Source organism: Sus scrofa, chromosome 3 (genome assembly GCF_000003025.6).
Source record: "Sus scrofa isolate TJ Tabasco breed Duroc chromosome 3, Sscrofa11.1, whole genome shotgun sequence".
Taxonomy (NCBI): domain Eukaryota; kingdom Metazoa; phylum Chordata; class Mammalia; order Artiodactyla; family Suidae; genus Sus; species Sus scrofa.
The window spans coordinates 108,371,208-108,395,989 of NC_010445.4; the positions used below are offsets into that span (position 1 = coordinate 108,371,208).

Genomic DNA, 24,782 nt, shown 5'->3' on the forward strand with positions numbered 1-24,782 from the left:
TCCAGGTCTGAGAGGCAGGACAGAGAGGGTGTCAGCCCCCAGTAAGGACAAAGGGGTGATGTGAATAAGTTTGGGAGGTCCTGGCTTGGCACCCAGTCCCCCACCTCTGAGTTGGGGTGGGCTCCAAGGTGGGCCGGGGTAGCAGGAGTGGGCAGGGAAGTTTTGCAGAGATCCTGCCTCAGCCTGGGCTCTCAGTGCCAAACACTTGTCACATTTACTTTAAAACCTGGAATGCAAAATAAGCTATGAGGCAATTGCGATGCCGCATCTAGTGAAGTTTGCACTTTTCAGATACTGGGGATAGATGCCAAGGCCAGCAGAGGGAATGATGTAAGGGCTGGGGGCCAGGAAGTACCAAATGTGTTTGACAAGAGATGAAAAGAGCAGAGAGGAGATGACAGCTGTGGGTGGGAGAAGCTGTGGGAAGCAGGCCGCCCGAGCGGCCATGGTGACAGACGGTGGGATGGAGCCATGTGAGCCCAGGGGGCTGAGGACAGTGGGAAAACTCAGAGGAATGTGTCCTGTGACAGAAGAAGTGCTCTGCTGGGGGACCCGCAAGTCGTAGAGCAGCCGGGCTTCCATCTGCGCTGGCAAGGGACAGGGTTGGCAAAGGCCCCTTGTGGTGCCCTTGGTGTCCTGGGTGCAGTAATTGGAGTCACTAATGCTGGATTGAAGCTTATCCTACTGACACCTCTCACCTCCTGCCCTCACCTGACCCTCCTAGTGACCCTGAAGCCACCTGACCCACCAGGCATCGTTACCTCCTTTCTCCAATTTCCACACTTTTCCCTGTCTCTCCTTGACTCATCCTACAGACACATCATTATTCACAGACCCCAGGTCTCACTGCACCTGCCTCGGCTCAGACATCAAGTACCCACTGTGCTCTCATATCATCTGCTCCATCTCAGGACAGGCCCACCATTCACCCTGTGACCTGAGCCCAAATTTTTGGCATTCCCTTCTTCTTTCATACTCACTTTGCTAAGTCTGCCTCCTTACATACCTTTTGATCCCTGACCTTGCTCCCTACTTGAGGCTTTCTCCTCTACCTGGGTGACTACAGCAACTCCCTGCCATCCTCTCCCTGGGCTCTGGCCCCACACCAGTCTACCCTCTACCCGTCTTCCATGGAAAGCATCTCAAATGCAGAGGCATTGCTCCCCATCCTAAACACTGCTATGCTGCCAGCTCACCCCTCCCATGAAGGCTGTTCCACCCCAGCCAGTCCTGAGCCTGAATATGCTTGACTCTGCACAACACCCTTGCCCTCTTCCCAGCTTTCCACTCAGGAGGCTCTTTCACCTTGCAGGAATCTGGGTTGGTGGAGTCCCTGCTCTAGGAAGATGTTTTGCCCCTCAGGCTAAGTAGGGCAGCACCTCCTGCTCCTGTGCTCACCCCTGGGCAGTACCCATCACCTGGGTTGCAAGCTTTCCCACTCCCTTCCTTCAGCACCATGGACAGGGATGCTGGCTTATCCTTGCACCTCCCCCCAGAGCCCCACACAGTGCCTGCCACTCAGACTCTTCATCAGTATCAGCTGACGACTCATGGACTCAAAGACCCCACTGGATTCATTGTCAAACTATCTACTGAAAACATCAGGGTTTGCCAGTGCAGGCATGAGAATGAATCTTCAGAACAGAAGGAGAAAATCAAATCACGGGAAATTTAAAACCACCTTCACTCAAGAAAGAATTCTCTGTGTTAGCACATAAATCCAGGACCATAATCAGCCAACATTTATTGATCAAACTATTCCCCTGACACGTGGTAGGCACCTTATATATGTTCTCTCAGTTAAGCTGCACAACTTTGCTGTGATGCTGGGTTTAGAGATGAGGGAAGTGACTGTAGTCGGTTCAGTAACTTGCCCATGGGAACATCAAGAAGTAGAAATGTGGCCATTACTTGCAGAGAAGATAGCATACCCCTGCAGAAAGGGGAGGCAGGCCAGGGAGCCCATGGGAGGTGCAGAGGAGGAGGCTCAGCATTGCCAACAGTTACACCGAGGTGGTCCTAGAAAGGATGGTATGGTGGCTGGGCGGGGAGGTGTGTGGAGGTCATGGCTCCAGTATGACCGGGAAGGAGTCGACTGGTTAGCAGGGTCGGAAGGCTCAGGCAAGAGAACTGTGGGGCAGGCTGGAGGGTTAACGTGATGGTGGGGCCTTGGGATGCAGCCAAGGTGCAGCTTAGGTAAGTAACGAAGGTAGGGAGAGATATGTGTGTGAACAAGGGTGTTGGGAGGATTAATGTAGGGGGAGGCAGGGAGAAATGAGATGAGCAGCAGTCAGAAGGCCATGGCAGTCCCACAGACCAAGAGCGTGGGCCAGGCTTAGGCAGGTGGAAGTGACAATAAGAGGAGGGGACGGAGGCAGAATTTAGTGCAGGGCCGACTTGGGTTGGGCAGGCTGTCTACAAGGGTGCAGGAGGCATGGGACATCTTGGCTTTTTACCTCCCCAGCTCAGACCTTCCTCAGGGGCCCACCATCATGAGTCCCCTGGAGAAGAAGAGATGTTGGACACTTCAACCAGACCATTCCTGAGCTCAGTATGCTCAGTCTGGCCACATCCCTGGAGTCACTAGGCTGCAAGTCTTATCTCTTCAGTTTGAGGAATATTTCCCCCTTCAGGTAAAGGGAAGGAATGACTCTTCTCCAGTCTCTTAGCTGGAAAGTCTGAAAAATATCAGGAAATAGCCCAGGGAAGATCAAGGGGAGACATCCTCCCTTAGCAGGCAAGGGACAGCCCAGACTTGTGATTTTCCATCCTTCCAGAACCTTCCAGCATGTAGATTTCAAGAGCAAATACAGAAAGGTCAGATGAAATAAGGTTTGCAAGCTGGTGAGCTGATGGACCATCAAGGGGCATTCTAGTGGAGCAAAAGAGCACAGAGTTGGGAGCCAGACCATCTGGTGTGACATGGAGGCTGGGCGGCTTACTGACTGCAACCTCACAGTCTCCTCCACCATGGCAGAGAGCTTCCACTGCACCTGCCTCAAGGGATGGTTGTGCAGATTTAAAGCTCTCTGAAGAAGACCTCAGACATAGCAAGGGTTCAGTAAATGTTATCTATTATTACTATTGTGTAATGTGATTCAAGCAGAGCTAAAATAAGACTTGGAGGAGCCCTAGTCCCAGACACTGAGGAATCTTTTTCAGGAAACACTTCAAAAATAAGCCTTGGCCCACCTCCACACTTCCTGGTCCCGGCTAGACTCCACACTTGCCTTTCGAGAACACTCCTCCCTGCACACACACGTGCACACACACAGGCACACAGCTGCCATCTGGCTGGTGCTTGGTACCAGCTAACACAGGTCCTGGCAGCATCCCAGGAGAAGCCTCTTTGCAGCTCCCCAAGAGTAGCTCCTCCAGCTTCTCGGAGAAAAGGCACTGCCACTTCTTTCCCTCAAACCTCAGCCTTCTACTCACTTTGAAAGAGCTGGTCAACAAAAGGCCCAAATTTGTCATCTGCATTCGTCAGGTCAGGTGTGAATTCTGAGCCCAGATTGCACATGACAGCTTGGGTAGCAAAAGTGCGTGAGGAGAGAAATTGGGGCCAGAGATTGGAAAAACCGTATCTGTTCGTTAGCATCTGCAGCACCAAGAACAGAGCTGGGGTTGCTGGTTCCAGAACAAAGTGTGGAGATGTCCTTTCTTCCATGTTTAATATCCATGCTGTCTGTAAAGAGTGGTCAGACACAGGCCCATGGCAATTTAGTGGGACAAACCTTGAACTGTACTTTCAGATGTATTTGCTGAATTAGTGCAGATCTGATCTGTGGAATTGGGGAAAAGGAGAGATGTAGATGGAGATTTTTTTAAAGCCTAATTTTATAATTTATAATGCTATTAATTATTCTGAGATTGTGGCCTTTTCTAGTGTTTAAACACTCTTCCTTTCATAAAATAACAATGATGCTAAATGAGAGAGTTTTAAAATATAGTTTTGCTGCAAAAGAATGTCGCAAACCTAATAATAGTCTCTATCATTTTTTAAAATTTTATTTGACTTATATGAGAGAACCCAATCTCTAAAAACTATTGTCTGACACTAATGTTGAATTCCTAAACTGGATTATATACAAGCTAGGTTTAATAATGACTTAGGACAATGATGTCTAATAGAAATAGACATTAAGCTGTGTATGTAATTTAAAATTTTTTAATGGTTACATTTTTAAAAGTAAAATTTTTAAAGTGAAATTAATTTTAATGCTATGTATTATTTAACACAATATACCCCAGATTATCGTTTTGACATACAATCAGTGTAAAACAAGTATATGGATGCGATATCATATTCTTTGTCAAAGTCTTTGAATTCTCAACATGTGTATTTCACACTCACAGAACATCTCCATTCTGGTCAGCTCAAATGCTCAGTAGCCCCATGTGACTAGCGGCTACCATATTGGATGGCGCAGGTCTTTGAGAAGAGAGTGTCTGAGCCATAGTCTGGCAGCCTTATGGGATAGGATTCAGTCTCTTCCCTCCCATGTGAAGAAGCATTGTCCATCCCTGGGGCTTTGGGAAACAAGGGGAACACCCTAGCTTTTTAAACACAGCTGAGTATTTTTAGTGCAACAGAGAATGCATCAGAGCTGTCCATGGGCACCAGATGACTGTCCAGATGTCTCCCAGGACAGCCTGAGCCCAAATTCCCCTCTTCTCCCCACATGACACCATACTTAGATTTGGTGACTTGTTTGGTCTCCTCTGTGACTGAGCTTGGCGCCTCACCCATCTACAGCTTAGCAACTTACAGCTCTGCAGCTCCCTTGAGCTTGTGTCTCTTGTCCTTTGCCAAGGGAGATTTTCTTCTCTGGCTTTGCCCCCATGGAAGCATCATCTCCTTCCTCCCCCACTTACCATCCACTCAATATTCAGACATTTATTGTATGTCTCCTGTGTTTGGCCACCATGCCAGGTACTGAGGTTATAACTATGAAGTAGTCCTTGCGTTCTTTGCAGCTGATATCAGTAGAAGGGAAAAAAAAGAGTTCACAAAGCTGGGGAATAAACTACAGTGATGGGGTGAGGGAAGGGTCCTAGGAGAGCACATTAGAGAAGCCTTGGGACATCAAGAAATGCTGCCCAGGGGAAGTACCTTCCAAGCCAGGATTAGAAGAGGAGAAAATAAGCAGACCTTGGAATAGAGGAGAGTGTCTTTCAGACACATGGGAGGGAGGCAGTGCCTGCAGAAGTCCGAGGGAGAAAGAGCAGGTCAGACAGAATGTGGCTGGAACTAGGAAGACGTGAAGGGAGGAGTCAGAAGTGGTGCTGGGTCACTGAGGATGGTAAGTGGTGATTAGGAGTTTCAGCTTTATTTTGTGAGCAATTGGTCAGTGTTGAAACATCTTAAAGATTTGCAGCTTGGAATGATCATTCTAGCTGCAGGGTTCAGGGTAGATTGGAAGGGATAAAGCCAGCTAGGAAGTGGCTGCAGTAATCCAGTGAAGGCATGATGGGAATATAGAGAAACAGCCAGGTAGAGAAATAAGTAAGAAGAACGACAGGACTAGTTTTGGTGAGACAGGGTATCAGGAGGGGGAATCAGGATTCGAGATGATCTCTTGGGTTTGGGCACAGCGAGGTGGGGAACACAGAAGGGTCAGCAGGTGTGGCCAGGTGCGGGAGGCAGAGAGGTGAGTGAAGAGGTCATGTCTTGGGGACACCAAGAGAAGATGTTCGTTAGGTGTGGGTTGTGGTCCTTAGCAAACAGATGGGAAATTGAAAGCTTGGAAACAAGTAAAATAACCTAAAGAGAAGGATGATTGAAAAGAGGATGGCTTGGGAAAGAACAGGCGGGGAACACCAACATTTCCGAGGAGAGAAAGAAAAGGAAAACCAAGAAGAAACAGCCTAGGAAAGGAGAGCCATGCTAGGGTGATTTCACCGAAGCCAAGGGCAAAGAACCAAACATTTAATGAAATGTACACCCTCACCAGTAACTACTACAGAGATGAAAAGCAAGATAAAGGCTGAAAAGTTGCATTAGATTTAGCAACATAGAGAAATGCTAGGGTGGGAATATTTTGAGGGAAGAGGGTGGCGAAAGGGCAGTGGGAAGCCGAGGCGCCAGTAACCCTGTGTGGACCACGGTTTGGGCCTCTTTAAAATGTGTGATGTGCCCCACCACCACCAAGCATGAGTGCTTCAAGGAAACAACTTCAATAGCCAAGAACTAGGAAATCTTAGCTTAGCCACAAACTAGCAGGGCGACCCTGGCTGTTCCATTCACTACTGTTCTGAGCTTCAGTTTGTGCATCTGTCAAAAAAGGAGAGAACTGGAAGCAATGTTTTAAAAACCTGTTTCTACAAAATTCTGATGTTAAGTGGCAGGCTTGAGTCAATATATATCCCGTAATATTTGAGTTCCTGTTTTATGCCAGGGATTGTAGGGCAGGGTTTGCCCTCAGAGTTTGGTAAACGGCTAGCAGAAATCTCAGAACCTTTAACCTATTAATGTGCCAAAAATTTTGGTACAAAACCTGTTTTGTACCAAACAATACCTAGTATTTTTTCATGTGCCAGTATGTCTCCTATACCAAACTTACTTGACTGTTGTACACAGTATTCACAAAGCATGCAAAGACTTCTAGATGTGGTCCAGCAGCTCACAGCGGAGGGACTGACTATGCAGAGGCTCTCCATGGTCCCTTCCAGTCCAGTGTTGAAGCATCAATGAGGGAAAGGTCTGCCAGCTACTCTGGACTGCAAAATAGAGGCAGAGACTGAGCCTCTGGAGCACTCCAGATCACATGGTCCCTTACATCATAGTATCCCCCTGCTTCCTTGGTTAGCTTCCTAGTTTGTTAGCAAAGACCCCTTGGGGCATTCTCACATTGCCAGGAAGATGAGCTTGCAGCACTGACTTCTGAGATCCCCATTCTGATCTACAGCCTGCAATTAATAGTGATAATGGAAGTGCCCTAGAATTGTCAAGATGTTTGTCTTCTCAGAAATCTGATGCTGTTGGAAGTAGATGGCAAAGAAATCCAGAGGGTTCCCCAAGGAGCAAGAAGTGAACTGCAGAATCTGAGCTGACCTGACAGACTCAACCAAGACCATGATGGTGGTTGGTACCAGGGAAGGTATTTGTTGACCTAAATAGGCCCACCCTAAAACCTAGTGCTCTGCCAGCTGGCCTTGTGTTCATGGATTGGAGGAGTGTCTGTGATACTGTCTAGGTCAGCCTTTCCTAAGTGGACTTCTGCAAATGCATCAAGCCTTAAAGCCCTATGACATCCATTGTATGAAATGAATTAACTTCCCCTCTAAACATGGGGAAGGGTACCAGTTATATACCATCCATGGGGGACATAAGAAGAGAGTCCCTCAGTTTTCTGTGCACTGTGCTTCATATAAAGAAGCCATAAGGGAACTGAATCTATTAAGATTGGAACAGCCCACAAAGGTACTCCTGAAGAACTTGCACCTAGAAATATCTTGATGCCAACAGAGTGTGAGTGAATGGTCCAGTGGGGTCTCTGGAGCTCTGTGTTGGAAGAATTGTGATGCCTTTGCTCTTCCACCAGGTACCCAACAGAATTTATCTTTGGCCCTGGGAGAGTGAGAAACCGTGGTGGATTTGTTTTTTTAGGAGCTCCGGATACTGGTATTCATTGTCTGTTGCTGCGTAACAAATTACCACAAAACTTAGTGGCTTAGAATAATGTGTATTATCCCGCAGTTTCTGTGGGTCAGGAATTCAGGAATGGTCTAGGTGGGTCCTCTCCCTCAGCATCTCCCATAGGCAATGTTCAGGGTGTCCTCTGGGGCGGCAGGCATCCTGGGACACATTTGCGAGAGGACCTTCTTCCAAGTTCACTGACATGGCTGCTGGCAGGATTCAGTCCCTCTGAATCCAGAGGCCACTCCAGTTCCTTGCCATGGGGGGCTCCCCAACATAGCAGCTTGCTTCGGCAAAGCATACAAGCCAAAAAGACTGAAGTCACCGTCTTTGGGGACCTAATCACAAAAGCGATATCCCATCACTTGAGCTATCATCCGTTCCTTAGAAGCAATTCACAGGATTCAGCCCACACTCAAGGGGAGGAGATGACACAAGGGGGTGGGGACTGGGGGCTGTCAGGTGCCCACCACAGAGTCCAGCCAAGTCCCTAAGCAGTTTATGTCCCTGCCCTGCCCCCACTTATTCCCTTTCCAGGACACTCGGATTTAATAATACGTTTAGCAAATCAAAATATAGCAGTGTCATAGAGCAGCAGATCGTGCTGTTATTTCAAGTGTCTTTGACGAGGTGCAGGATTTCTATAATACTGAGTGAGGGCGGTGGTTGAGGCAAGAAGTAGGAGCAATACATGTTTCTGCGGATGAACAAATTAATCTGCATGTGAAATCCCAGGGAAATTGACATGAAATATAAATTTCATGCCTCCCAGTGTATCAGTGTTGCCCATGAAATGAGATTAAAGTAAATTTCTGGTTTTACAGCTGTCATACTTTTTACACTGCTTGTGTTTTTTTCTCTTCTAAAGAGTCGAGTTTGAACTAGAGGCCAGTCACAGATTTGACATTTTCTAGTTTTCCGTCATCTTCCTTTTCCTTGTAGCCAAGAATGGGCTTCCTTACATAGAACTGAGCTGGGAATGCGTTAGGTGTTCTCAGCTCTAAAAACGAAATCTGTGATTCTAAATGCCGGCAACAAGTTCATGGTCCCTGTCCTGAGGGAGCTGACATTCTGGAAAGGTCACTGGGCTGAGAGCATCTCTCTTGTTCTTTTATCCTCACACAGGTGGCAGGGGAAATGGGGAGGAGGCGTGGTCCCCCCGGATTCTGTTCTGGGCTGGAAGGGAGGACAGTGGACAGAGATGGAGGTTGGGAGGGAGGGAAGGCAGTGCTCCCACCCCCACCTGCATGGGAATCCAGATTGTCATTCCCTTGGGGACAGTGTTCTCCCAGGAAACTAGCCTCGCCCCCACTTTACATCTTATGTCTATTTCCCTTGGCCTTGGCAGCCGTAGAGTTCAGGCAAATGGTTCAAGTGGAGAATATAACCTATTTGTTTCCTATGCCTGGATCTGGCCTCTGGAGTGGGAATTGGAGGGACAAAATGCAGCAGCTTACTGTTTAGAAACAGGTTCATGAACTGCGCCTCCCAGGGTCCCGCCGTAGGCACCCTGCACACACCCTCTCAGGCTCCATCTGGGGAGTAAGTGGGAGTCCCTGTTTAGGATGTTCCTGTGATGGCTCAGCCAGCAGTGTCCCTGTCTTTCTGTAGCTACTGTTGCCGAAATCTCGGCTGCCTCTGTACACTGATGCCAAATAGAAATGAAGAGACGGAGCAGGAGGAAACAGGAAGAGTAGCTTTAATTGCAGGGCAAAGAAGGGAACACGGCAGACTGGGGCCTCAAGGTCTGTGCCCCCACCCCTTAGAGGGGGTAGTGAGGAGTCTTGCTGTGTTCAAGGAGCAGGGCGTGATCAGCTCGTGGACATTTTCCTGTTGGTGGGTGGTGAGGTCATTGGGAGTCAGCGTCATCAACCTTCTGGTTCCAACCAGTCTGGGTCTACGTGCTCAGGGGCAGCAAGCAGTGGACTTCTTCCACCTGGTGGGGGCTTCAGCACCTGGCAAACAGCTCGGAGGACATGGCTCAGAATATTATCTATAGTCTTTGAAGAACTACCCAAAAGTCCTTGACTTTGTTGAGTGGCTAAACTATCATTATTCTGTCTTGCTTGACTGTCTTCCTTTTTCTTTGTATTTTCTCACTTCTCTGACTAAATCGATTCTTTCACTGAAGTTTTTCTATAGATTAAAAGGCAGAGGGAGGACATGAGTGGCGGTCCACTCTGGCAAGGCCTCACATGGTCCTACTTGGTTACACTACCCAGAAACAGCAAGAAACCTATCCCCTGTCCCTCCCCTCTGGGCTGGCCACTGCAACGATTGGGCTCTAGAGCTCGGTAGAAACTGCTTCTTGGGGCGGTGATCAAGGCGGGGTCCACATGGCCCGCAGGGCACAGAGTGAACCTTGGGACAGCTGGCAACTTATGGATACCCTGATGCTTGGAATAGTGCTGACGCGGAGGGGTGGTGACATGGTGACAAGGACGTGTGGCAGGGCCTGGGTTCATTAGCTGCACTGAGTGACTTAACCTCCCCATGCCTCCATTTCCTCCTCAGTGAATCCATTAAACAGGCACCCTCCTCCGCCTGCCAAAGGGCTACTGTGAGCGTTAAATACTCAAGGTGCTCAGGACAGGGCTTGGCAGCAGGGTCCCTAAGGAGTCCTTTAAAAACCTTCCCTGAGGTGGATAATTTCATCACTGAAGTCACCGCCCAGCTCCTGAGTGACAAAGGTTTGGCCCAGGGTGACCTACCCCAAGCCTGTTTGATTTCCTCTATATCGTGCTGAGTATTCCATGGCCTTTCCCCTTTCTTTAACTGCCCCGGCCTCCCATCTGGGAAGCCAGAGCCCCCTCTTCAAGAGTTTGCCTTCTGGGAGTTCCCGTCATGGCTCAGCAAATCTGACTAGCATCTGTGAGGATGCAGGTTCGCTCCCTGGCCTTACTGTGTGGGTTAAGGATCGGGTGTTGCTGTGGCTGTGCTGTAGGCTGGCAGCTATAGCTCTGATTAGACCCCCAGCCTGGGAACCTCCATATGCCACAGGAGCAGCCCTTAAAAAAAAAAAAAAAGTTTGCCTTCTGGACCCTGAGCCGTGGTCAGAGTATATTATTATACTAGCAATAATAATTACGCTCTCCTCTCTACTTCAGAGTTACCGGGCTGTCTCTCTGTCACTCCCTCCTATTTTTACACATGAGAGGAAAATCCTGAATGTTTATGATTTATGACCATGTCTTTTCTTCCATAACGGCAGCATGCCGCAGGAGAGGACCGTAGGTCCAGGAGGCAGAGGACCCGGTCGTAACCCCAGCAGGCACACCTGCAGGAGCACTGCTGCCCACTGATAAAATGGGGGCGATGAACCACCATCCTAACACACTGGTTATGGGGCTGCTGCCAGTGTAATGAGCTTGTGCCATGAAATAAAAGGCATATGCACAGCATTACATTTCTGTGCTGACAGTCACCCTCGCTTGGTGCATTTCTAACCTGCCCGCCTTGGCACCTGTTCAGGAGCAGGGGTGGGGTGGCAGGATGGCATCTTGCTGGGGGACAGACAGAAAGCCATGGAAGCAGAAGCCCAGATCCTGTGCCAGGGGTCAGCATCTCAGAACACCTCTCTGGAAGCATCCTCGACCAGTAAATGACAGTGAACACGCAAGAAACTGGTGGTTAGGAAGCACTGTGAGACCCACCTGAACTTGGGGAAATTAAGTCTTCGTTGAACCTTTCTTGGAAAAAAGAAAGAAACTACCTGTGGAGAAGCCATGCAGAGGAGCTGCATTATTCAGGAGCCGCTGAGGCAATCAGGATGGCGCCTGAGCTGGCATCTGTCTCTGCTCCCATTGGTGGTCTAGCCCTTCCTTCTGCTCCCACCCCCACCCCCCACCCATCTTTCCTGCTCACTAGCTCTTCTCTCCAGTAAAACCCTTGAATCTTTAATAAATTATAAACATGCTTTCTTGTCTGTCCACCGGCGCCAGATCTCAGTGTTGGCAGCCTTTCCCATTCCCCTGGTGCCCCTAATAGATCTTGCTGTTTGATTAATCTTTTAGACCCTCTCACAGAAAAGCCCACGCATGGTCTGAGCCGACTCTCCACATGACAGCCTGTTTTAAGGATTTTTCCCAGCCCCCTGGTCTTGTTGCTGCCAATGGCCAGGGCTCGTCCCTAAGTGGGGCTGTGGCCTCCCTGGGCTTGAAGGGGAGATGGCCCATGCCCTGGGCTGGGCCTGGCAGGGGGGCCCTTCCCAGCACCAGCCCCCACTGTGGGCTCCTGTGCCCTAGCCACAGTGAGGTCACAGTGGGGCACCAAGGACAAATACCATGTTAGAAGCCATGCAACCTGGACGTAGCTCGTCTCAGCCACTTGCCAGGCGTGTGACCCTGAGCAGGACTCTGAGCCTCAGTTATTTTCATCTGTGAAGTGAAGATTCTCATGAGCTGTTGTGAGGGTCCAAGGAGACAAAAGATGAGTCAGGGCACCACAGGCTCTGGGAAGGGTAGGAAGGAAGATGCCTTGAAGAGCTGGGAGTGGGGATGCCTCTGCCTCCGAGCTATGCGGTACCTCCTTCCTGTGCATGTGGGAGTGGCTTGTGGGACTTCTGCCCCACAAGGGAGAGCCCGCATCCTTTATCCTCCAGGCACAGGAGGCTGGAGGGGGCTCCCAGGATGCCTTTTATGCCACCAAGTTCTGCCCAGTTTGGGAGGTTGGACTGGGTTGTCTTGAAGCCCCTTCCTTTCCTGAACTCTGAGTTTGTAGTTCAGTCCTAAGCACTGGGCGTTGCTGGAGGCTGGGTCACTGCATAGTCATCATAATAATAATTCTCACCACCACTTCCTCGGCAGCTGTGAAACGCCAAGGGTTTTACCTGCCTTCCCTGCTGTCCTCATGAGCCTGAAAAGAAAGCGTTTGTTTCTCCTTTTAAAGGTGACAGTATTGAGGCTCAGAGAGGATAAAGGGCATGCCCAAGGGCACATAGCCAGTTTGCAGCAGATCCAGGACTCTCATCGGGTCCTTTCTCCCATACCGATGCTCCATTCTTGGCTCTATTCTCCTCCTCTTGCCACCCCGTACCCCTCACCTGCTATCAGATGGCACAGGACCACTCACCAACAATGCCTTTCCAACCCGTGGAAGATCTGACTTGAGTCAGCGTGAGGAAGAGCCTGCCGATCTGAACACAATATGAAAAATAATGGTAGTTAATATTTGCCAAGCATCTATTATGACCTAACATAGTAATAATCTACAGGTTCAAAATTGTTGTCTCCACTTTCTAGATGAAGAAACTGAGGCTTAGAAAAGTAAATTTGGGTGTCCAGCCACCCAGGTGAGCCTCAGCTGCAGAATAGTCTTTGCAACATTCCATTCACATCAACCACGCTTATTGGATGTCAGCTACAATCAGAGCTTCTGATTACTGATGCCCTGGGAACCTTTAGCAGGAAAGCCTTGGGCTCAAACCCTGTTTTACAGCTGGGCAGACAGCAGCTGGGGGAGGCGGGTGGTTTGCCCCCTTCTCATAGTTGGTCCAGATGCCCAGGCCGATATTTTGTGAACTGCCTCACTTAGCACCCAGCCTGCGGGTCCAGAACCACGTCAGGACGGGGATGCTGTACCCCATTTCTGTCCATCCATCCCTGCGTCACCCTGTGAATCCAGTACCTCCTCCTCCATCTTCACCCCCCCCCCCGCGGAGTTCTGCCTCCCTCTGCTCCCCCAGCTGGATGCCTCCAAGACACAAAAAGTGGCCTCCATCCCCCAAACCTCTCTACGTAGATAATTCCCAGTATCTGCTATACCAACTTGCCCCCAAATAACTTGCCTCACAAAAGCTGGGGTTTGGGATCCCATCACCTCCCAGGGTGAGGAATGGGATGCTGTCTCCAGTGCCCGGCCCGGGCCTGACCCTCAGTGCAGCCCTGGCAGTGCGGCCTCCCCAGTCTTCTCGTATGTCTTCTCTCCTCATCTCTGATGGAGACAGGAAGGTTCTGCTAAGCTCTCTGCTTTATCATTGTCCCACAAAGAGACATATGATTACGTTTCTGCTCCCCGACACCCCCCTCATTCCTTCTGAGGCTGACCATGCCTCTCCTCCTGGGTTTCTCCAAGCCCCTTCTTGCCTCCACCCCGCCACCATGGACCCTGTGGCAAAAGGATTGAGCCCCACCACCACCAAGTCCATCTTGATCAGCCACCTGCCATCTTCCTTCCCCACTGCTCCCAACTTAAGTCTGTATCCGAAGATTGGCAAGTCTAAGGCCTCTTCTTGCTGGTGACCATTTCAAGGCACTTTCCTTCCCCCTTTATAATTATTATTTAATGTACCACAACTCATTGCCAAACCTTAGTGGCTTAAAACAACAGAAATCATTGATTATCTTCACAATCTCTGTGGGTCAGAGTTCAGAGCATCTTGGTGGGGTGGTTCTGGCTTGGAGCCACTGGAGCTGCTGTCATCTGAAGGCTTGACTGGAGCTGGTGGACTCACTTCCAAGGTGGCTCATTCCTGTGGCTGGCAAGTTGGTGATGGCTGTGGGCAGAAGGCCTCAGTTCTTCCATACGTTGGCGTCTCTCCCCAGGGCTGCTTGAGCATCCTCATGGCCTGGCAGCTGGCTGCCCTCCAAGTGGTCAAGGCAAAGCCTGCTGTGCTTTTATGACTTAGCCGTAGAAGTCACACTCTGTCACTTCCATCATATTCTATCGGTCACATAAGGTAGCCCTAATTTAGTGAAGGGCAGAACTATACAAGGCATGGGGACCAGTAGGTGAGAATCACTGGGGCCATCTGGGAGACTGGCCACCACACCTTTTATAGCCATAAAAGGCTAAATCATCAGTGGACTGAAGAATGCATTTCCTGAACTTCTTTCTCTCTTTCTCCATGAATGGGAATCTAGTATACTTAACTCTTGTTCTAGGACATGGAGATGGACAAGGGTCCTTCCCCAGAGGACTCTTAGTCCATCTTGCACAATGCCAGAAGAGAGATGTGTACAGATTTTGGGAACAAGGGACAGGTCATTACCTATCTTGGGGCGTATGGAACACCTTCACAGCAGAAGGGATATTTGCTCTGGGTCTTGAAGGATGAGTAGGAGTTCATCAGGTAGAGAAAAGAAGTAATAGAGCAGTGGCAGAAAGTTATGGTAGCATATGAAGCTACAGTTTTGGAAGGTCTTGAACATTCTCATGGGGAGTTTGGTCTTTCTACATTAGGAGCCACTGAGGGCTTTGAGCCAGAGGAAGGCCTGGGCAGAGCTATGTGGTAGATGAGATGTGACTGGTAGGGGCAAGGGATGGAGGCAGGAGGACTCATCAGAGGCTACTGCAGGGATCCCCCAGAGGAGTAAAGCTGCTCTGACCTGGGCCCATGAGGACAAGAGAGGACCGGTGGATTCAAGGAGGTATATTGGTAGGTGGAGCTGACCTGATATAGTGAGAAGCCATCTCTGTGTGGGGAGCACAGGAAGTCCTGAAGGTCATGACATACCTTTGCGCTGTCTCTTACCCTGGGCCATCTTTAATTAGGGCCATCTTTTCCTAATTCTTAGTTCCTCATGGCTGACCCAACCCAGCCTGTATTCAGGCCCTGAGCACAACAGCCCTGCTCACTCTGCCTGAGTTCTATTACTCAGTGTTGCTTTTGCAGGAAAAAGTGTTCCGAATTATCAGGGAAGCCAAAGGGACATCAGACCTATTGGCCTAGGATTGAGGTTCTTAAGCGTTTCAGGCCACAGCCTTCATTGAGAATCTACTGAAACCCATGAACCATCTTCCCAGAAAAACAACAACAGATTTGCATACACCAGTTTGCAAATGATTTCAGAGGGCTCCCTGTCCCCTGGAAGTCCACTCTGGGGTCTCTGTACCCCATATTTAAAAGCTTCAAGCCTAGGAAGGTGTTAGAAAATGAAGAGGGGAGGAGTTCCCTTCGTGGCTCAGGGGTTAATGAATCCGACTAGGAACCATGAGGTTGTGGGTTCGATCCCTGGCCTTGCTCAGTGGGTTAAGGATCTGGCGTTGCTGTGAGCTGTGGTGTAGGTCACAGACGTGGCTCAGATCCCACGTTGCTGTGGTTGTGGCAGAGGCCGGCAGCTAAGCTCCGATTTGACCCCTATCGTGGGAACCTCCATATGCCATGGATGCAGCCCTAGACAAGCCAAAAAGCCAAAAAAAAAAAAAATTAATTAGAAAAAAGAAAATGAAGAAGGGAAAAGCTGGACTCACCAAACATCTGTTATTTACTTCGTCACTTAATACCCCTGAAAGAGCGAGAAACAGGAGGAAGCCTTTACCCAGGGATTGCCCCTGGTCGCATCAGCCTCACTTGGTGGGTTTATTTCCATTATTACAGTAATTTTCATGCTGCGGGCTACAATTTTCACTTGCAGTGAGGTATTAAATTGAAATTACCTCAGATGTAATTGTCATACAAAATGATCCTGGGCCGGGGAAATGCATGCTTTCTCAAGATGGGGTTGCATGGCCTCTGCCGGGTTTTAGGGCTCTGTCTCTTTCAACAGGCCAGATTTCGGTGTCTGGCAGGGTCAGGGGTCAGCATGATGTGGTGGGCTGGAGCCTCTGGCCCAGACTACGGTGAGGCTTCCGCAGGCTGGGATGGACACAGATGGAGCCACAGAGCCCAAGACTTGGGGGGCGGGCTTGTGGGGCTCCTAGGAACCGCTGTGCCATAACACATTTATGTTCACTATATCCACTTAATTTGGTTCCATGCCCAATTTCCCCCAAGATATTGGGAGATCCCCCTCTAATCATTCTGGAAGCTTCCTTACCAGCTTCGAGCCAGGTGAGGCCCTGGGGTCTTACCCAGGGCTGTGCCACTGGCCTGGCCCCACCAGGCACCAGGCCTCTGTCCACCTCGGTGATGCCCTTGGTTCCAGCCCCGCAGATCTGCTTTGTCTCTAAAGGTCTTCTCGTCCTGTGGCCTCTCCTTCCCCAGATGCACCCTGCTGGTGTACTGCGCAGACCTTCCTCCCACGAGCATCATCATCACCTTCCACAACGAGGCCCGCTCCACCCTGCTGAGAACCGTCCGCAGGTAAGAGCCTTCCTGCCCGTCAGCCCTCTGGTCCAGCGCTTGGCAAGCGTGTGTCTGCACGCAGGCTGACCAGTTCACGTGTTTCAAAGTACCTGCCAAGTGCTGTTCAGCACGCTCCACATGCAGCCACTGGTCATCCCTCCTCACACTCCTGTGAAGGTGCCTGTTATCCCATTTTGTAGGAGGAAAGATAGAGGCCCGAGGCACCAGGTTCCTTGTAGAAGGGCACTGAGAGGACTGGGTCCCAGAGCCCTTGCCCTTAACCACGGCACAGAGTGCCTCTAGAACCTGAGTTCTCATTTTCACAGCTAATGAGGGAGCGGGGGGGCCCTGAGGGGCTGAATGCATCCTCCATCCCCAGCATCAGGCCAGGATTAGAACTCAGGGCAGCCAAGGGCTGTCTATTCCAGCCTCTCACCACTTATCATACTTCCCACTGGCGCCCCTGGTGCAAATCAGGAATGGCCGGCGTTAGTTCATGTCCTCGCCCATGACCTGTGTTCCAGCCCCGCTCCCCCTCGGGCCTCTCCATCCGCCCTCAGCTCCAAGTCAGCACCATGCCCTTGCTCTGGTAGCTGCATCCTTGCTCTGTGTGGTTCTGCAGCCTGAATGGGTTTTTCAATATGAAGCGCCAGCCCTCAGCAGAGCTTGCCCTAGAACATAGGCAGGGCCCTGGAGTCTTGGCCTAGAAAGCCTCACCCCCTTCCCAGAGGAGCCCAGTTATTTTGGCTCCCGTTCCCCATGCTGTGCCCCTTCCTCTCCTCTGGAGCCCCTCTCCCTGTGGCTACCCTCCCTCTGACATCACCTGGCCCACCCCTCCTCACTCAGGTTCGCAGCAGCACCAGCATCTTCGGTGGTGGTGGTGGCATCCAGCAGTCACTAAGCCCGCTGGCGTGCAGATGCGCCTCAACTTATGCCCTTAGCCAGAGAGGTGGGAGGCCACCGCTGTGCCCACTGTGCAGCTGAGGAAATGGAGACTTAGGGATACAAAATCAAGGCCCACTGTTGCTCCACTTACAGTGGTGAAGCAGGGTTCCCACCCTTGTTCGCTGACCTCAGAGTTCTCAGCATCCCAAGGTTAGTCTAAGGTTAGTCCCAAGGTGGCCATCTGCATTCCTTGAGCAGGGCTTGGACCAGGATGTACTCAGTCATGCCCCCAGCAGAAGGTAGCACTGGTTCTGGGATGAAGTGCCAGAAGTCCCCCCACGTCCTGGGACACACAGCCTGTTAGAACATGTCTGGATCAGGTGGTTGCCTGATTTTGCAGAGAACTAGGATTAAATGTGGGGGGGCAAGAGAGTACAACCAAGTAGGGCAAAACCTCTCATCACTTTCATCAACAGGCCACGCCTTCCTCTGTCATTCCTGCAGGGGCATGGCTGTAGGCAGGTGGGGACAGTCCAGGTGATGGGAGGGCCTCAGTGGGCTTCCCTGGAGAGTGGGCACAAGTCAGTGGTGCCACTTGCCACTCATGATGACTGTCCATTGTGCAGGATCAGGGTGTCCCTTAGAAATGTGGGGAGAGGAGTTCCCGTCGTGGCGCAGTGGTTAACGAATCCGACAGGAACCATGAGGTTGCGGGTTCGGTCCCTGCCCTTGCTCAGTGGGTTAACGATCCGGCGTTGCCATGAGCTGTGGTGTAGATTGCAGACGTGGCTCGGATCCCGCGTTGCTGTGGCTCTGGAGTAGGCCAGTGGCTACAGCTCCTATTGGACCCCTAGCCTGGGAACCTCCATATGCCATGGGAGCGGCCCAAGAAATAGCAAAAAGACAAAAAAAAAAAAAAAAAGAAAAGAAATGTGGGGAGAGACCAGCAGCCCAAACATGCAGTCTTCAGCCTGGCATTTCCTGCATCCTTGGGGTGGCTATCCACTGTCCAGGTGTCCTTGGCTGGCTGGCTTCCTTCTGCCAGCTGCTTGCCATGGCTGCCCTGCTTTCTGCATTCACCCCACAAGCTGCCTGATTTAAATTTGATTTCCCAACAAGCCTTCAGCTCTTGACAAGAAAGTGTCCTGCGTCACTGTCAGGCATCACCCTGAGTCTCCATGTGGACTAATAAAAGTGCCTTTCGGATTTGTAAACCGGTACAGGTGTGTGGAGGAGGTACAGGGCTCTGGCGTGGTTTGATTTATGATGTCCCTGGGTCTTCTCTGGTGAAAGGAGAAGGGAAGTTTTGGACCTGGCCGGCAAAGCAGGCAGACATGGAACAAAGGGAACTGAGGCTGAGGCCCCAGAACACAGCCCTGCCCTGCCATACAAGGTCACATGTGCGTGTCTGCCAGATGCTTCTGTGAGGACACTAGAGCATCCAAGAGAGACTCCTTGCCTTCCAGGCTGGCCTCTCCTCCTCCTTCAAGGAGTCTGCTGATGCCCTGCACCTCCAATTCTCCCAACTCCCTGCATACACACACACACACACACACACTCACTCCATCGGAGCCTTCCTCTGGGCTCCTTCTCTGCACATCTGTACTCTAGCACCTAATGCACTTCTCCCAGATGTAATTCGTGATGGACTTCTACCCGTTAAGACCTGTCTCTTACTCATGGCTTCCCTAACCTCCCTATGGCATAATAACCAGTCCCATGGCACAGAGCTCCTTTGGTTAATTCAGGTAAAGGACTGAGAACTGTGTTGGCCCAGAGCAGCCCTCCTCGAATCTGCCCAGCGAGCGAGAAAAGAGGTACTTAAAAGGGCACCGCACCAGGAGTCTGAAGACCTGGGTCAAGGCCCCACCCGACCCGACTGCTTCCCAGCCTCGTGACCTTGGACAGGTCATTAGCCACATCTGTAAAGACAGTGATAAAAATCATGTTACAAGTTCTGTCGCACATCCCACCAGAAGACATGACCCTGGGACATTTCGGGACATTCTAATATGGGGACCTCGGGCCCCCCAAGCTCTCCTTGCACTCTATTGATATTCTCAGGGGCACTTCAGCTGCTGCCCTCAGACGCATCCCTTTCAGCTCTAGGACGTATTTCTCCTCTCTTCCTGCTGTTTCTCCATCGCTTTATAACAGGAATAATGATACATTATAATAACATTAACATGTTAAATGTATGCTGAGCTTTATGGTCCATGGAACACATTCCATCTCGCACTTGAGTTGGTGCTCCATTGGAGCCTGTGATGTCAGGGTGCCCTCATGAATGGAGGCCAAGGCCATGGAGTGGGCAGCACAGGAGCCAGGACTGGAGTTTCGGACATCCTGGGTGGGAGTGGGGGGCAGTGGGGGGGGAGCCCAGCACCTCTGTCCACTGAGGCCCTAAGGCCCTGCACTCTGGAAGGGGGCTTGGGCCCATCAACATCACACTTTTCAGAAGACCCCCATGAAGTGCGGGCCTGTACCCCAAACTCTGAAGGATGCTTTCCTGGGAGAGCCTGGGCCCATTTTCCTGCCTCTTAGGAACTTAAGTGTGAGCCATGCCCCTCTCAGACTCAAGCGTGATCCATGAAAACAGCAGAATGAGGGCCCCAAGAGCCAGGTGTGACCAGATGGGTGTTAACACCAGCAGCGGGCAGCGTGAAAGTGACTTTTAGGGGTGGAGGCAAGGAAGACTACTTCTAGGAACTTCCATGGCCAAGTGTCAGGTGCCTTGGGGATCCAAATTTTCCTTCCACTCCCTATCCTATGGCACGAATATATAAATTACTATCCACTGAGAGGAAATTGAATGAAGAGCACTTCCTATCCCCCCTTTGTCCGTGATGAAAGGATCTTTTCTAAGATGTCTTTCATTTTTTTTTTTTTTTTTTTTTTTTGGCTGCCCTGAGGCACATGGAGTTCCTGGGCCAGGGATCAGAGATGCATTTGTGAACTATGTCGCAGCTGTGGCAACACTGGATTCCTAACCCACTGTGCTGGGCTGGGGATCGAACCTGCGTCCCTGCGCTCCAGAGACGCCTCCAATCCCATTGTGCCACAGCAAGAACTCTGTCTTTCGTCTTTAACTTTCTAGGATTCTGATGGCTTTGCTCTCAGGCTCTGGCAGGGGAAAGATGCCAGAGGAACAAGGAAGGGCAGAGTCCTCCCTCCCACCCAGTGCCTGGCCAGGCTGAGCCCCTGCCCAAGCTCCTAGGTTACAGGGGGCATGGGGCCCTCAGAGCCAGGCAGAGGCACAGTGGGGCCGGTGATGGGGGAGGGAGAGAAGGTCACAGCCTGGATGAGTTAGGGGGCTTTTCTCACTTCAGGACAGAGAAAAGCCCTGAAGGATGTTTCTCTTGACTGGTGTTGCCGGTCCCCATGTACACGTGTCACCTAGGGCCACCCCTTCCTTTTGGAGCCCCCTCTGGCCCCAGGGGCCTCCTGTGGGGGCTCTGGAGCAGGCAAAGCTGACCAGTTTATATCTCGAGTCCCCTTGCCATGACTTTTTGTAATCATTTAGATTTAAAGGAGCAGTTTGTCAGGTTAAAGTGGTAAAAAATTAGACCCTGGGGTCAGATTTGCCTGGTCCGCCCTTTCCCAGCTGTGTGACCCCAGGTACCTCCTTCCTCTCTGCCTCAGCTTCCTTTTCTGAAAAACAAGGAATCCAGGTAATAACTTCCTCACATGATTGTGAGAGGCGGGAATGATTTCAGGTAGGTAAAGGCCTTGGGACAGGTGACAGCAGGTGCCATGAGGCACCTCCAGCTTCGGTGGGAAGCAGGGATCTAAAGCTGTGGCTCTCAAGCTTGTGCAGACCCCAGAATCACCTGGAGAGCTTGTTCAAACCTGGTTTCTTGGGTCCCATCCCCAGATATTCCAACTCTGTAGGTTAGAGTGGAACCCAAGAACTTGCATTTCTAACAAGTCCCCAGGTGACACTGATGCTGCTGGCTCCGGGATCCCACTTTTAAGAACCAGTCTCATCACGATTATCGATCCCCAGATTCTGGGAGCAGCAGCTATGCGCCCAGCATGATGCTAAGCTCCTTTCCTGAGGCTCAGGAAGCTGCTCAGGGCTTCCTGAAACTCTCCGGCTAGCAAAGAGTGGATACACAGATAACAGCCTTGAACCCAAGTCCATGTGACTCTAGAACAACTAAACCGTACTGTCATCTGGCCTCAGGTCTTCATTCAACTGGTATTTATGGAGCGTCTGATAAGCGCTTCCTGCATGTAGCTCCGTGCAGTTCACAAAGCAATTTCAAATACGTTTCCTCATTTCATACACACAAAAGCCTGTGAAGTAGGTCAAGTATTAATATCGCTTGCCTTTACAAGGAAAATGTAATTACAGATGGAAATGAAGCCTGGGAGCTGCCCTGGCATCTTGTTCGGGATTGCACAGTAGTAGATGGTGGAGGCCACTGGGCCTCCCGCGCTGCTGTACCTGCTCCCTCCGGGGGCCTGGGGGGGGCCCAGGGCTAGGGAGAAGGTGTAGACAGGCAGAAGGTGTAGACACTGCTGGCAGCCGCCCTCTGGCAGAGAGCAAGCCGTGGATGGGAGACTCGGTTCTAGGATCATTCCCAGGGCGAGTGTGACCTGATGTGCCCACGAGGCTCGAGCTCACGCCCCTGAGAGGCTGTGAAGGGAAAGGGCGTGGAACAGCCACTGCGGGGGTGGGGCACGATGCAAGGGAAGATTGGGCCCTAGAGGAAAGGGGGGGCTGTCTCTGCTGTGGAGGGGCTGGTGAGGTGTCCTGCCAGGAGCACTGGTGAGAGCAAAGGAGGGCGATGCCAACAGCCAGGGTCTGGGCAGCAGGGATGGGGGTGGGACATGCAGAGGCCAGGACCTGGGGTGCGGTGGCGGGGGGGACCATCTCCGCCAAGCCAGGTCCTCTGGGCTGGGCTTGACCTTCCTCCTTCTCTGGCCACCCCAGGTGTCCAGAGTACCCGCCCATCTCAGGCCCTCCTGGCCCCCAGCCACTTTTTCGGAGCCCCTGCCATCACTCCAATTGCTCTGTTTAGAGAAGCAAAAACCAGCCAGGTGTTACCAGGAAATGGTCTAATTACCACTTACTGCTGACGATTTCGCTCTTTTTTTTTTTTCCTTTTTTAAACCCTGGACATTTTTTATTCGCTAATCATCTCTCAGTTCAACCGGCGCAGAGCTGCACGCGATTTACCTTTTGATGTTCACAGAAGAGAACTCTTGAATTTCAAAGAGCCGACAAGGATTTCAGGGAATCGTGTGCAGAAGCTACAGCCGTAATCAAACCTCATTAGAGGGTATTCTTCCAGCAAGTTTTCCCTCTCTTTCTGCCTCCCTCGCCCCCTCCCTCCCTGATTGGAAGGCTGGTTGTTGTGTTTGGTGTGTTTTCTTTTGGATGATTGTGGCAAGGGTCCCCTCCCGCCACCTCCTGCCCTCCTTGTCCCACTTTCCAACAGCGGGCTCAGGGCCTGGGGTCGGGGTTCCTCTCTCCAGCTCATGCTAGTTGCCATGGTGAGAATTAAGGCTTCATAAATAAAGGTAGCTGCAGGCAAAGTTCTCCTGGAATGTCTCTGCATCCTGCTTAGAAAGGGCGACCCACCAGAAACAGGGCTCAGGTGCACGCCTCTGACAGCACCCATCTAACCCCCCTTCCCCACACGTGTGGGACTCTGAGTGTTCCACGGTGGGTGGTGTGGCTCAGGAATGTTTCTGAGGAACCACGTGGTTTGGGGTGTTCAGGAGAAGCGGGATCCAGCCATCTCAATCAAGCCCGAGACCCAGAATGAACACAAACTTAACCCTGCTCCATGGGAACAGATCCATAGCATAGGAGGAGAAAAGAAGCCAATTCAAAAGTCACTGCTAGAATTCCCACTGTGATGCAATGGGACTGGCGGCCTCTCTGCAGCACTAGGGCAAGGACACAGGTTGGATCCCCTGCCTGGCACAGTGGATTAAAGGATCCAGTGTTGCCATAGCTGTGGCTTAGGGCACAGCTGCAACTTGGATCTGATCCCTGGCGCAGGAATTCCATATACCGTGGGGTGGCCAAAAATGAAAGAAAAAAAATTCACTGCTGATGCACAAATCAGTAATAATTGGTATAACTTCTTATCACTTTTATCAGGAGACACAGTGCTAAATGCTTTAGAAGCATTTAATTCTTCTCTAATTCTCCTGGTGGCCCTGAGAAGAAAGTACTACTATTATTATCCCCGTTTTACAGATGGGAATATTTTATTGCACAAAGCAGTAAATACTTAAATACTTAACCTGCCCAAGAATTCACAACTTGTAGTAAGTAGCTCCTAGACCATGAATTTCTGGAAGGCAGAGCTCACCTCTCCCGCATTCCTCATCTCCCCAGGACCCAGCACATAGTGGGTGTGCTCTAAACATCCCTGGAAGGAATGGTCATGGGGCCAAGGCACAGGTGGACTCGGGCAATACAGAGAGTAACTTGAGGAGCGCCCCCCTCCAGCCCCCGCCCCGGGAGGCGGCCATCTAGAGGGCAGCAAAACCAGCCCTTGGAGCCGAGAGAGCCCTAGGAAGCTTCAGATACAGACAGCTGGGGGAATCCCAGAGGAGGGAGCAATTCATTCTCACCAAGCAGATTGGAAACCTATTAGAGAAGAAGTGGCATTGGAACTGCTCCTGGGGCAAAGGAGATGCATTTCATTTTGAAACGTCTGTTGTACCAAGTAGGATGTCTCCAGATAATGGGAAATGGGGGCTGGCTCCAGATCGGGAGAGGCCTAGAGGAGCCTGAGGAGGGCTTGGGTATGGAGAGGTGGTGAGGAGCCTTTTGTGTGGAAAGTCAGGCAATGAGAGATCAGAAACCTCACTCGGGGAGTTCCTGTGGTGGCTTAGCAAGTTAAGAACCCAATACAGTGTCTGTGAGGATGCAGGTTCAATCCCTGGCCTCGCTGAGTGGGTTTAGGATCTGGCGTTGTCATGAGCTGGGGTTTAGGTCATAGATGCCACTCAGATCCAGTGTTACTGTGTCTGTGGTGTAGGCCGGCAGCTGCAGCTCTGATTCGACCTCTAGCCTGGGAACCTCCATAAGTCTCAGGTGTGGCCCTAAAAAGCAAAAAAAAAAAAAAAAAAAAAAAAAAAAAAAAAAAAAAACTCACTCTGGAAGTTATAGGAGGACAGACTGGCAGGTCAAGCTACTGCAAAAAAAAAAAAAAAAAAAGCAAAAAACCAGGCAGAAGAGGATGAACCAGGATGGAGGTTTAAGAGGTAAAGATGCTTTGAGTGTTA

At 50.8% G+C, this 24,782-nt stretch overlaps 1 protein-coding gene across 2 annotated transcripts in view; it reads left to right on the plus strand.

The window, feature by feature from the left end:
* GALNT14 (polypeptide N-acetylgalactosaminyltransferase 14) overlaps positions 1–24,782 on the plus strand; it is a 216,288-nt gene that overhangs the window by 147,893 nt on the left and 43,613 nt on the right. For both annotated transcript variants that reach the window (XM_003481255.4, XM_021087659.1), the window contains exon 3: positions 16,563–16,661. In XM_003481255.4, coding sequence (XP_003481303.1) covers positions 16,563–16,661 — 99 coding nt within the window. The remainder of the gene's footprint in view (positions 1–16,562; positions 16,662–24,782) is intronic.